The sequence below is a fragment of the Lissotriton vulgaris genome, chromosome 7, assembly GCF_964263255.1.
Source record: "Lissotriton vulgaris chromosome 7, aLisVul1.2, whole genome shotgun sequence".
Lineage (NCBI taxonomy): Eukaryota > Metazoa > Chordata > Amphibia > Caudata > Salamandridae > Lissotriton > Lissotriton vulgaris.
In genome coordinates, this window is record NC_141695.1 from 418381512 (window position 1) to 418395260 (window position 13749).

A 13749-nucleotide genomic window follows, 5' to 3' on the forward strand; every position below is an offset into this window, starting at 1 on the left:
TGCCAAACATCGCTATGACATCACAGATTACCTACAGTGCATTCTGAAGTATATATTGGGTTTTCCTGGTTAGTTTTCTGCAGTTAAACGGAGCATACTGAAAAGATTTTTTTTGTGCACAGTGTTTTTGTTCTGTATTGTGAGCTATTATGTTTGTGCTCGATAATGCGTCTTCTTAATGCGCGCCTAGAATTATATTTCCTCAATGTCCTGATATGGTTTGATTCATCGTCTCTTCCGAATTGTTCACTCATGCTTGCCTTGTTTAGGTCGAGCTGACCTAGCATTCAATGCGAAAGCATTGAATGCTGTCAGCAAGACAACTAATGTTACCTGTATTTGGGAATGTGGACACGAGAGGGTGCACGAGCGCAGAGCACAGATTTCACCTCGTGGGCGCGCACGGCGCCGCGCCCCTCTCGTGCCTCGTTCCCATGCGCAAACACACTCCACACTCACGCATGCGCACATACACAGCCACACACACACACACACTGCATACACACACGCAGACTCACGCGCGCACACACACAGACACATTCGAACACACACAGACATACGCGCGTACACCCCCCTCCCCTCCCACTCACCGGGCTCTTTCGGCGCGTTCCGTGTCTCCTCTGCAGTGCTGGTCAGGCACTCACCGGGCTGTTGCTGGGGATCGGGCTCCTCTCTGCGGCAGTCTCTTCTCGTCGCGGCACCAGGGGGCAGGACTTCACTTCCGGGGCTCCCTCCAGCACCTGGGAGTCCCGCAACACTTTGGCTGTTTTGCTGTTGGCAGCCCCGGGACTCTCCTCAACTCATGGGAGCCCCGGGCTGCGGAGAGGCCATCAGTCGGCCGGCTTCACTTCTTCCTTGGCGGCGGCGGGCGGGACTTCCTGCCGGATTGCAGGCCCGCCCCCGTCTCGGCCAAAAGTGCCTGACTTCCGGTTTTCACGGAGCAGGGCTGCGGCGGTGATTTCTTTCGGGGGCAAGAGCGGTAGGCACCCTCAAATTAAAATATAATTATATTTGCGAGGTGGGCACTCGCAAAGGACCTAAAAACGGGTCCCGTAAATAATTAGATAAAGTGCACTCTGGGCAAATGCCGGGTGGGCACCGGCCTGGTTTCAGTATGGTTACCCATTGTCTCTCGCATGTCCTATCCCCATCCACATCCTCTCTCCTTTCCTTTTCTCTCTGTCTATTGACTTATCACCCATCTATTACGCGCATTAGTGCCGGCTGCGTCATAGCACTTTTAAAATAATTATTTGCTATCCTGCTGAACAGCAGCCACGCAGCTGTCACCATGGCTGAAATCACTGCCAAAGCCAATAGATCTCATAGGCTTTATTAGTGCTTGTTCACAAATAACTATATAATGTGTATGTATGGCAGTCATCTTACTTAGTGTCCCAGTACATGGTTCTTAAAGGAAACGCCAGGAATGAGACTCACACGATGCCCAGGTGAAATTCAGCGAGCGTTCGCCAACCCATATGAAATGGTGCAGTTCAGCCTGGAAACTGCACACAACCACTGAGGGTTGATGCAGGAGGCACATGCTCTAAAGCGTCAAATTGCTGTCTGCAAGGGAGAAAGAAAGGTATGCACGGCCCGGCCCAATGTTAGCTTTACCAGAGACTCCGCTTTTTCATTTTTTATGACGCACTCATGCATACTCGGTCACAGGGATGACACGATAATAATTGAATATTTGAAACAAGCTTTTTCGTTCCCTCTTGGCAGTGGCTCTTGGAGCCGCTAACTACTAACCTATCCGCCATCAGCTGTCACGTGACTGCAGAGCCTGTCTTCTCGTGCCCTTTCATGTTTTCTTCATAGCCCGTCGTCTGCGGGTATGTTCTTGTGACTGAATTTACTGACCTCTTTCCATTCCACTTGTGTTCATACAGTCTGTCTGGAGAGGGCGCCTGCATTTGTTGTTGGTGTCAGAGAGGTGAACTGCTGGGAGGTGATCTGGTATGTAACTATCTTAGAGTGAACATGTACTCTCGCTATCAGAGTCTGCATGCTGAGGATATGGGATCTTCTAGTTCTGCTCTGCAGCCTTTTTTTTTGGAGGGGATTCAGATTTGCGCACTAGGACACATCATTTCTTGGCTCACACTTAAGACAGTAAACCTATCTCAGCAGGTCTATTACTTGGAGCTTAGCAGTGTTTATCGAGTACTTTGCAAGTACCTCGATCGTGCAGAAGCTGGTGCTGAGACGTTCCCTGTAATAACGCAGTCCCATCGCCGCCAAAGCCATGTCTGCCCTGTCTTGGCCTCTCCACTCTTTCTCAGTTTCAGTCTCACTCGCTCCTGCCCCTTCACGGTCTTGCTTCTGTTTATTGTATTTGCACAAATCTAATATCTTGGTCTACTCCTTTTCAATAATCAGGCATTTTTGTTTATTAGGTGTTTATGTTTCTGATGGGTTAATTTATAGGCACTTTTTATCCATCCATATCTCCATCACGCCCTCACTCCATCACTCCATCACGCCCTCACTCCATCACGCCCTCACTCACTCCATCCATCCATCACGCCCTCACTCCATCCATCCATCACGCCCTCACTCCATCCATCCATCACACCCTCACTCCATCCATCCATCACGCCCTCACTCCATCCATCACGCACTCCATCCATCCATCACGCCCTCACTCCATCCATCCATCACACCCTCACTCCATCCATCCATCACGCCCTCACTCCATTTATCCATCACGCCCTCACTCCATTTATCCATCACGCCCTCACTCCATCCATCCATCACGCCCTCACTCCATCCATCCATCACGCCCTCACTCCATCCATCCATCACGCCCTCACTCCATCCATCCAGCACGCCCTCACTCCATCCATCCAGCTCGCCCTCACTCCATCCATCCAGCACGCCCTCACTCCATCCATCCAGCACGCCCTCACTCCATCCATCCAGCACGCCCTCACTCCATCCATCCAGCACGCCCTCACTCCATCCATCCAGCACGCTCTCACTCCATCCATCCAGCACGCCCTCACTCCATCCATCCAGCACGCCCTCACTCCATCCATCCAGCACGCCCTCACTCCATCCATCCAGCACGCCCTCACTCCATCCATCCAGCACGCCCTCACTCCATCCATCCAGCACGCCCTCACTCCATCCATCCAGCACGCCCTCACTCACTCCATCCAGCACGCCCTCACTCACTCCATCCAGCACGCCCTCACTCACTCCATCCAGCACGCCCTCACTCACTCCATCCAGCACGCCCTCACTCACTCCATCCAGCACGCCCTCACTCACTCCATCCAGCACGCCCTCACTCACTCCATCCAGCACGCCCTCACTCCATCCAGCACGCCCTCACTCCATCCATATCGCCCTCACTCCATCCATATCGCCCTCACTCTATCGCCCTCACTCTATCGCACTGACTCAGCGGCACCACAGCATCAATCTGTGCAACCATTCAACAACAACTGGTTCAAATATGTTCTCTCAATGTCTCAAACTTTATTACAAATGTCACAAAAAGATGTTAATATTTTACTTCTGTTCTTGGATTTTCGTCTCAATAAAATACACTTAACACAATCTTCACAAAAGTTAATTACAAAAGTTTAAGCTATTGCTATTTTAAATTACAATAACTTTTATTTAAGTATTAATTATTTTAAAAAATTAAAAGCCATTGTTATTTGTAATAGCAATACATCTAAGTCACTTAAATACAACACATATTGCATTACAAATGCTATAGGTGTAACATTTGCGAATGTTATAAGTATTGGCATTGTAAATGCCAAAGTTATTAATTTAGCTATTTTCAAAACCAACACAGAAATAAAAAAATTGTCATTTACAATACCAATAGCTCAAAATTTCCTAATGCGAGACCTATTGCATTGCAAATGCTTGTTTTAATTGTTTTCAAATCGGTAATTAAATATGTGATTATAACAGCTTTAGATGAACCTGAAATACAATGTTTCTCTTTTCTTTTAGCTTTTCAACCAATGAGGGAGACTCAACCAGCCGAAAGGGCAACTATGACTTCGGAGCCTGGAGCTTACCAGGTAGGGGCCGAGGCTCTCCTTCATGGAGAGTTTGGGGTCTACCCCTCTAAAGGGTTCCGTTATGCCCTGAGCCTGACCTCCACGGAGCTCCACATCCAACGGCTGGTTCCAAAGCCAGAGGACGACCAGCGAACTGTGGTACCCCTGACAGATATGGTGGGCTGTCATACCCTGCGGAGCACAACCTCCTGTGACCCAGCTGCATACTTCTCAGTCTATTCCTACCCACTGAAGAAGAAAAAAGTGGGCATGAGTTCTAGCCGCACCCGGCAGCGGACAGTGCATACTTTCTGTGTGGATGGCGCCACAGAGTACGCCCAGAACCAGGCTCTAGCTGAGAAGTGGGCAATGGCTATCAAGTGCCTTGTGCTCGGAATACCCATCACCAGTGAAACAGGTATCCTATTATTTTTATCACTTTAAAGTGTGGGTGCCCTATATAAATATTTGCTTTAATATTACGTTTACTTAGTAAATCATATTGGTGAATTGTTTCATTTAGAAAATTGTGCGGATCAATTTCTACATTGAAAGTTACACTGCATAGTAAGTCTTACATATCATGTTATTATATTTTAAATACTAGCATGCTCTATTAAGCGATGGATCTCTCATTCCTCATCTTTCTTTGAAACGAAAGGCTTATGTTAAAAAGATTAAGGATAGTGACATTTGAGATCTCAGCTGCCCTCTGATAAGCCAGCTTAGGTACTGGGAACGACCATCATCATGTCCTCACACTTCAAAACCTTTTCAGATTTTGAGACTATATTCTTTTGGATCCAAAACCAATCCATAGAGCTGATAAGCAGCTTCCAGAATTAAGTCAGTTAAAATGCTGGCAATGGGAGGTAAGTGCAACCCCTTCCAAAATCACTTTGTAGAAAAGACTTCCAGACGACAATTACAGTGCAGTCACCTACTTACTCCAGAAGTCTGTTAATATTTCTGATGATGTTGCCTTCGTTTGAGTTTTTCTACTCTTTTTTTCTTTTCTTCTTTTTTCTCTCCTATATGTACTATCATGTACTTTATTTGACGTATAATTTGATTGCTTCACATCAAGGCTTTTAAGGCATACTAATCAAGAAGGTACAAGGTAGGTGAGCGTGTATCTGGGATGGTAGTGGTAGCTGCCATCTGCGGAAGTAGTTGAAATGAGTTTTTGTCTATGTGTAATTGGTGGGAGGCTTTGCAGGGCTGCATCTTTGGTAGCTGGGAATTTCAGATTATGATCTGGCGAATGAAAAATGTTCTTCCTCCTCCACCTGAAGGGGAGTGGGGTTAGATGAAAGTATGAACTGCATTGTATGGTTTAAGGGCAAGTCCGTCTTTGAAAGGAGATCTGGAGGGAGATGGGGCCTTTATATGAGCAACGCTCTCTGGAGTGGTGTTGCCATTTATGTGGGGTGCAACACCCATTATACCCACACCACTTGGGTTCTGTTGCAACAGTCTTGCATTCCTTGTCAGACCTGTTTTTACATTTGTGATAATAAAGATTATCATGTTTGTTCCTAGTGTAGGCAGAGAAGGAAAGGGTGTTGGCTGTTTCACTAAGTACTTTAATGTGGCAAGCCTCCTAAAACTGGAGGGATCTGTTTTTCCCTCCACCCTCCTGCTAATCTTGAGATAAGCAGTAGCATTTCAAAGAGCATAGAAGCTGGCAAGCAAAGTCTTTAACATTATCTTAAACCTATTGTGTATTTCTCACAAATACCTGCTTGGACTTATCCAGTACTGGCATAGTTCTAATCTTATCTTGTCTTATCCTTGCTGCCTGGTTAAAGGGCATGGAAACATCTAGAGGGAAAACATCTATGTCCTTAGTTATTGAATCCCTGCTTTAGCAGTAGTCTTTTGGTTTTAGGTTCAAGTCTACTTGTTTCTGATATTGTTTTAATGCAGTTAGTGAAAATAGTTCAATATTTTCCCCAAAACTAGTAAGAGATGGCTAATTTTTACTGAAACTTGTGGTACTAGGAGCTAGAAATAAACAAAGAAAAAAAGTAAGTGCAAAGAGTCTTTAAAAAAACTATTAAAGACCAGTGCATCTTTTTGCTAACTGGGAAAACTTTGTGTACACCACACATGCTGCCTGTTGCCGCCTTTTTAAATGCTTTCTTTTTGTTTGAAGGTGAGCTATATCTTTGCACAGGACACCAAGAAGAAATTGCTGAATATATGCCATTTCTCGAGGGAGTTCAACGTCCTAGTTTTCTTGTAGCGTTACCGATGTGAGGTTACACTCGTTCATGGGATCAGGGATATGCTTTGGATTTTTGGGGGAAGCTTATAACCACAATGTAAGGGCTTCCAGAACACACATGTAATGAGAATTCCAAGTCCTTTATATTTATACATTTCTATCAAACGTATACAATTTAGCTGTGCTCAGAAAAATCTAGCGGGAAAAAAATAAAGAAGTTTGTGACGCTATCTGTTTATTAGTTTTGGTGTAAACATCTTTGTTTTAACAAGAATAAGTAGATATCTAGAGGCTCTCAGTCAACACAATTTTTCTATTGGTCTATTTAAATGTCAGTCAAATAAGGTCCCCTCCCACCAAATTACAAACTATAGGCCAATGGATCAACCCACGTCAGCCATTCAATACCTTCATTTTGAGTGCATGCATTTTGCACTTGTGCATGTATACATACACCTAAAAAATAGTTGCCTATGAAGAAAAATGTTTAGACACCTTTACTTCCTAGTGAGTGTTGGTTCCCATGTATGGTGTCATTAGCTATTATAATAACATTCAAGGCATTTATTGTAAATTGCAATATTGACACACCATAATAAACCACCTTTTATGTATTTATTCATCCTATTAAAAACATACACGCACAATGCTGTTGAGTAGATCAAATGTACATGCAATGTTCAAGCCACACCCCTCAGCTTTTCATCTACTTTGTACTTTCTGTGGGGATCAGTACTGGTATCTTAGAACAACTGCAGCTTACCATCTCATTACCATTGTACTCTTCTCTGAGGACCTCTAGTGGCGGAAATCTGCAGTCGTACTATACTATCTCCACATGCCTATACCTAAAAATAGTTCCTGAATAATAAAACTTTTTAGACACTTTTAGCCCCCGTTGAGTGTTAGTCTTTATGTATAGCAGAATGCCATTAACTATTTCCATAACACTCAAGACATTTATTGTAAGTTGAAGTGCTGGTTCAGAACCATCAATCATATTTGGCATATTTCTTTATTCTTAAAAAAAAAATAGTCTCAAGAGTGAGTGTATGTGCACATTTCGCAGCTGAAGCCACACCCCACAACTTTGGGATTGACAAATAGTTCCCCACAAATTCAACTCCTTAGACACTTGGACTACCCACTGACTAAGAGTCTCTGTGTATAGTAGGGTGTCAACTATTTCCATAACACTAAAGTAATTTATTGTCGATCATAATGTTAACTTATCACTATTTTCCATCTTTGGTACATTTATATATAGTTTATATGCAATCGACACTATAAGCAATTGTTTCCGGCTTGAGAGGAACCTCTAGTAACCACTTGAGAATCAAGATCAAGAGAAATTTTGCAACCCTTGAACTTATTCTTAATACACTGATCTTGCTGTTAAATATATTCTTTGTGTGCAAAAACTGCAGGATGTTGTAGTCATCCCAGAATAGTTGTACAGTGGCCATGCTCTATTGGGATGCACATCCTAAGTACTATAAAGTAAGGAGAAGTTTAATTGTGGAAGTCAGCCCAAGCAAACGTGATCTTACAGAAATTGTTTGTTTATTGTTATATCTGTTTAATGACAGCTTGATCAAAGGTGCAAAGCAGTGTGTGTATTTTCTCAATATGTCAATGTTGTCTGCTTTTTGCATAACTCTCTTTCAAATTGTAAGTAGACACCCAGGAAGGGCAATAGAGCCAATGTACTCTTCTGTGAGGACCTCCGTTGGCCGTACAGTGCAACAAGATTTCTGTTTCCATTGCACCCTTACGTGAGAACCTTTTATTGGTTGTATAGCTAAACTGCAAATTTACATCTCCATTATGTTCTTCTTTGAGCACTTCCTTTAGCTATAAAGTGCAAGTCTGAGTTTCAGGAAATTGTATCCTCCCTATAGGACATCTGTCGGTTCTATAGTAACACTACATCTTCCATGGTTCTAGGTTGGTTGCCATCCATGGTGCTCCGGGTAAAAGGAGAACTGGCCTTTTACTTCTTTGTGTTGTGCAGAGACTCGTTTATCCCAGTCTGCCGATTACAAAACCAAGTAAATTCCTTCGTCAGTGCAAAACAAACAGTTTCTTTGTATATATTATCCGTGAATGAGATAAAAAAAATTAAATGGGTGATGAGTCAGATTTTCTGATGTAAAATAGCTCATCATGCATTCCACAGAAAGCAATAGGATACATCGAAAGCTGATAGAAAGATGTGAGATTAAAATGCTACAGTGGAATTATCCAAGATGTGTTTAGCAGTGTTGCAAGCCACTAGTGAAAGAATCAATACTTTGTGAGGAGCAACCCTACACAGTCTGCTCCATAATACTCAATTACTTAGTATAATGAAATAACCTACACCACGGTTAAAGAAAAATAGTTTGTTTTTATTTTTAAGTTTTTCTCATTTTGTTAGTAGTTCATATTTTACACAATATATCTTTTCAAGAATAGATAAAAACAAGGAGGTTGCCCAAAAAAGAACGTGCATAGAAAAAGTGTGATCAGAAGGGTGAAACAAGTGAGCAAGAAGGGAATGCAAAGTAGTGGACAAATACTATTCACATAATTTAACAAACAATATCGGACATATGATTTGCCGTATTGAGTACCAGGCCAAAGCTTTTTTTAAACGTTATTGCAATCAAAACATTGTTGCACATAGACATACGTGTCCTAGATGTTTTTTGCACTATAAACAAGTGTCAAATAATTGGTCCAAGGTTATATGGTAATAGTGTCGACGTTTCAACTCGTCTTATACCCAAACGGTGATTTGAACCTGGGGATTGCGAGTCTTCATCAGGACTGGAAAAAACAGACGAGGGCAACCAAGGGATACTATTATTAACCCTAAAAAAGAATAGAGTAGGGAATTACTAACCGTGGTGAAGATAATTAAGAACCTATGACCCAAAAAAGGTACGGTCTTTTTTTCTTACCCTTCAAGATAGAGCAAGCAATGGGAGGTGGTCCAAAGTTACAACTTCCCATCAGATATCCTGTATGAACAAATAATATCTAGAATATATCTAGGTCTGATAATTGGCAATCCACTTACCATTACCAGTATTTAAAAAAGGGATTATTACCTTGAATTCATCTCCTCATCCATGTAGGGAGGGCAGTACTTCATATATGTATCATGGCAAATAGATACCTACAAATAATTTATGATAGTATCAATATACCATATACCATAACCATGGGAGGTATAAAGGGTTGAAGATAATCCCAACTGAATTTTACCTTGGTATGATTGTCTTTTGTAAAAATCAGGTATGGGGTGCTCCTGTTGATAAACTCAGGTAGCTGTATAAGGAGACACAACGAAATCTCACTAAGAATAAACCTTAAAACGTATGGCAAAAATGCACATTTAACATTAGTCACAGTTACCTTGTGAAAAGGTGATTACAATACACCTAGATAGGTAGGTCTTAATTTTCGGACTCCTACTCCTGAATTCAGATAACTGTTTTGAGGGGGAAATAAATAAATGAAATATCACTTATTATATGCCACTATTATAATCATCCCCAAAAATTAGTGTGTTACAAGGTTTATCAAGGCTTACCTTATTTCCAATATACTGCTTCAAAGACAGGCCTTAGTTAATAGGGACTCCTACTCGTAATTTCGAGTTGCTGTAGTAAGGGAGACACAAAAATAGAGTCTCACTCGATGTCATAGGAGATATCTTACTCCTAACGTAATTGCGATTCATGGATTATCTGTGTGTGTCACAATCGACCCCACACAATGGATATTCATGGCTTACCTAATTGCCGGTAAATTCCGCCGTGTAAACAGCCAAGCCTCACTGTGCTGGAGGACGCCGCCATACACGCTAAATCATTTCCGCATTCAAATTGTAACCAGCCTCCCTCATTCAAGAGACATAGAGAGAGGACTGGTTACCGGGGTAGCGTAAAGGAGTGTAAAAAACACCCATGCGCTTTCGTTTTTTATAACTCGCAATCTGTTAATTATATTTCGATATTGCAGCGGTATTCTTGACAACCAAGGATTTTAATTTGAAAAGAGGGCGATTCGATTTGAGAAAAGGGGACGAGTCTTTTAAAACCGGCGATTTTTTGAAAAACGGCGATTATCTTGAAAAGAAAGGGGGGACCTGGTCCTTTGTCTAATATTTGGAAGCATTCCATCCTATCTTAAAAGGCAAGGTCCCAGATACATCACCAGTATCTAAAGATTCGATGTTCCCCATCATGGTAGAAATAGACAAGGGACAATTAAAGGCTTGTTAAATCACACTGTGTCTTTGTACCAGTTCTCATAAGATTAACATAAACCCAATGATAAGGAAAGAACAATGATAATCCCATTAGGCTTGTTATGGCTCATATTGACAATGGGTCCCTGCTGTAGGGTTCAACGTGGAGCACTGTTATACTTATACATTGGTTAGGAATAGTATTTTCATATCAACATTCTATTTTCATATAGACATTTGGACAAATAAGAACATTTTGCATGGACGTACAATTTCGTAATTATGAGTAACATGACAATTAGCTTAAAAACGCTTGTATACAATTGATATCGTCATGCATGTAGATGAAAACAATTTGAAAAAGAATACTGTCATAACTCGATATATGACTACCTTTTCATTTGTTATGATCACAAAATTATACAGTTCTTATTAAGTAACTTAGCCACACAGAATTATTGATATGTTTAGAGCAGAATATTCATATTCCCAACAGTGCCACTTGTTTATTCATTTCCTCAAGTTCATTGAGCCCCTTATTGACCGTATTCAGAGTATATATCCATTTACATTCCCTCCTATTCAGGATGTTATGTAGATCACCTCCTCGTGGGTTTGCTGTTATTTTTTCAATAACCCACCACCTCAAGCTGTTCTCTGGGTGTTCGAATCTACTGAAGTGATCCACCAATGGAGCACCTTGGACTTTACACCGTATACGGCTCACATGTTGCAGAATCCGGCATTTTATTTTCTGTGTGGTCTGACCCACATACAAAAATCCGCAAGGGCATGAGACTGCGTATATTACCCATGAGGTGTTGCAGTTGGTATGTTGGGTAAGTTTATATGTCTGCTCGTTATGATTAAACATATTGCCCTCTATTGTGATCGGACAGGCCTTACACATCCCACATTTTCTGTGGCCATCCACTGTTGGTGCACCCCACAATGTTGGTTGACTCAAGGATTGTTTTTTAGGGAGCAATGATTTTACTAGGTGATCCCGAATATTCCTCCCTTTACGGAATGCGTGTAAAGGTGGTGGGATCCCCCCCAGCTCACCACTGATCAAATGGCAATGACGATTCACACATTTTTTAATGGCATTGCTTTTAGTATTAAATGTCGTCACACAAACCAACCTTTCTTCCTTTGGTTTGTGGGTAATGTGAAGTAAGTGCTCACGATGATTATGCCAAGCACGTTTTCTGGCTTTTTTAAGGAGCCTAGCGGAATACCCACGTTCACTCAATCTCGACATCAGAGTTGCAGATTCCTCTAGATAACCCTCCTTTTTAAAACAATTCCGTCGCAACCTCAGGAGTTGCCCAAAAGGCAAGTTGTCCCTGAGGTTGCGTGGATGATGGCTGGTATACCTGAGGAGGGTGTTTCTTTCACTACTCTTTCTGTACAAGGTAGTGTACAATTTTCCATCTGCAGTCTTGATTTTTAGATCCAAAAATTTAATGGACAATGAGTCTGATTCCAGAGTGAATTGTATGTTATTGGAGCAGGTATTAATCTAATTATGAAAATCTGTAAGCTCAGAATTCCCACCCTGCCAGATCAAGAGAACGTCGTCAATATACCTTACCCACAATAAAATGTTATTGCGGTAAGGATTTTATTGATTTTGAATATACTTGTTCTCATATTTACTCATGTAAATGATAGCAAGATTAGGGGCAAAGCTTGCCCCCATGGCTACTCCATTTGTTTGAATGTAATCATTTTGGAATACAATTTTTTTTTTTTAGTCATAGCAATTTCCAAAAGTTGGATAATGAAGTCTGTCGGTACTCTATGTGGAGCAGTTCTCATATTGAGTACACGTTCTACGCAGGTCAATGCCTCATTCTGAGGAATATTCGTGTACAAAGATGCGATATCCATCTCTGCCAATATACACGTATTGCAATCATATTTGAAACCTTCCACCAATTGGATAGTATGTGTGGTATCTTGTACATATGTCGGAGTAGCAATGGCTATGGGCTTTAAAAATACATCCACATACTTACACAAGGGTTCCAATAGTGACCCACACCCTGAAATTATTGGTCTTCCTGGGGGGTCTTCTAATCTTTTGTGCACCTTGGGGAGGGTGTAAAAACTTTATTGTTTAGTTAATTAAAACCATAACAAAAATGAACATGGAAGACATTTTAACATTACAGTGAAATCAATTAAATTTCTGCATCGTACAGTTTAAATTGCAAAAGTTAAAATGATGCTGGTAGGAGCTGTGTCCGATTGTTTGTCTTTAAAATAGTTAATAAAACGGAGCATCTTATTTTAAAATATCAAGAGCTTTCAGCCGCTTTTCAAAGGCTATCAAGAATTTTATAAATTTGCAATTAATTATTGGGTCGGTTGAGTCTAAGGCACCAATAATTGCAGATCTACAGGTGCGTAGACCTTTGGCCTTAAAAATGTTCTTTAGAAAAAGTGTTCGCTCCTGGGTCAGTGATTTGCAGTGGCATATAATGTGAATTATATCTTCTTTTATAGTGCCACATAGTCGGCAGGTATTTGCTTCTGAGCGTTTCCAGACAGGTCCATCAGCCACAGTTGGTGGATTACCGAATCTCACTGCCATCAGCCTTTTTTTTATAAACACAGAGTATGTTGATGCAAGGTAGGTAGCCGGGATGAGATTGTTATAGCTGTTAATCACGGTCCAAGCGTGGGATCGGGCTGCAAAGATGGCTTTATCCGTGATTAATGAATGGAATTTGGCCGCTTTTTTTAGGACCTGTTTAAAGGACGTGAATGGTAGATTTTTTTCCCACAAGGTTACCATGCATGTTTGCTCCAAAGCGCCTGTCAGATATTTGTTTGCGGCAGAATTTTGTTGATTTTGTAATTCCTGCCATAACAAGCTGTCCAAGGTGTTATTTGTAGAGTTCAATTTAATTCTATACCATACTCTAATACTTGTGTAGAGTCTTCCGAGTGTCTCGTTCATCAGGCCAAATTCTAAACGCGTCTGGGCAGGAGAAGATGAGCGTGGAAGTTGCAAGACCTTCTTGTAGATTTTTGCAGTAAGGCTGTTTAAAGTAATATCATCCTTGCCCTGTATAGCTATGCTTGCGTAGGATAGTGTTGGAAGTACTTTGGTTGCCATTACTGTTAGTAGAGGTTTCAGTGAGGGGCCTTGCAGCTTTTTTGCCAATGAGCTAAGTGCAAAAATTAGTGCTCCGGCTCTCTGCTTCATATAGTTTTTTTGGGCGTTCAGGGTG

The 13749-nt window shown here is 41.6% G+C and overlaps 1 protein-coding gene across 1 annotated transcript in view; it reads left to right on the top strand.

Annotated features, from left to right (window-relative positions):
• The window catches only part of SPHK2 (sphingosine kinase 2), a 273568-nt gene that overhangs the window by 11988 nt on the left and 247831 nt on the right, over window positions 1–13749 (top strand). Inside the window, exon 3 of the mRNA XM_086930400.1 lies at window positions 3985–4452. Coding sequence (XP_086786526.1) covers window positions 3996–4452 — 457 coding nt within the window. The 5' untranslated portion in view covers window positions 3985–3995. The remainder of the gene's footprint in view (window positions 1–3984; window positions 4453–13749) is intronic.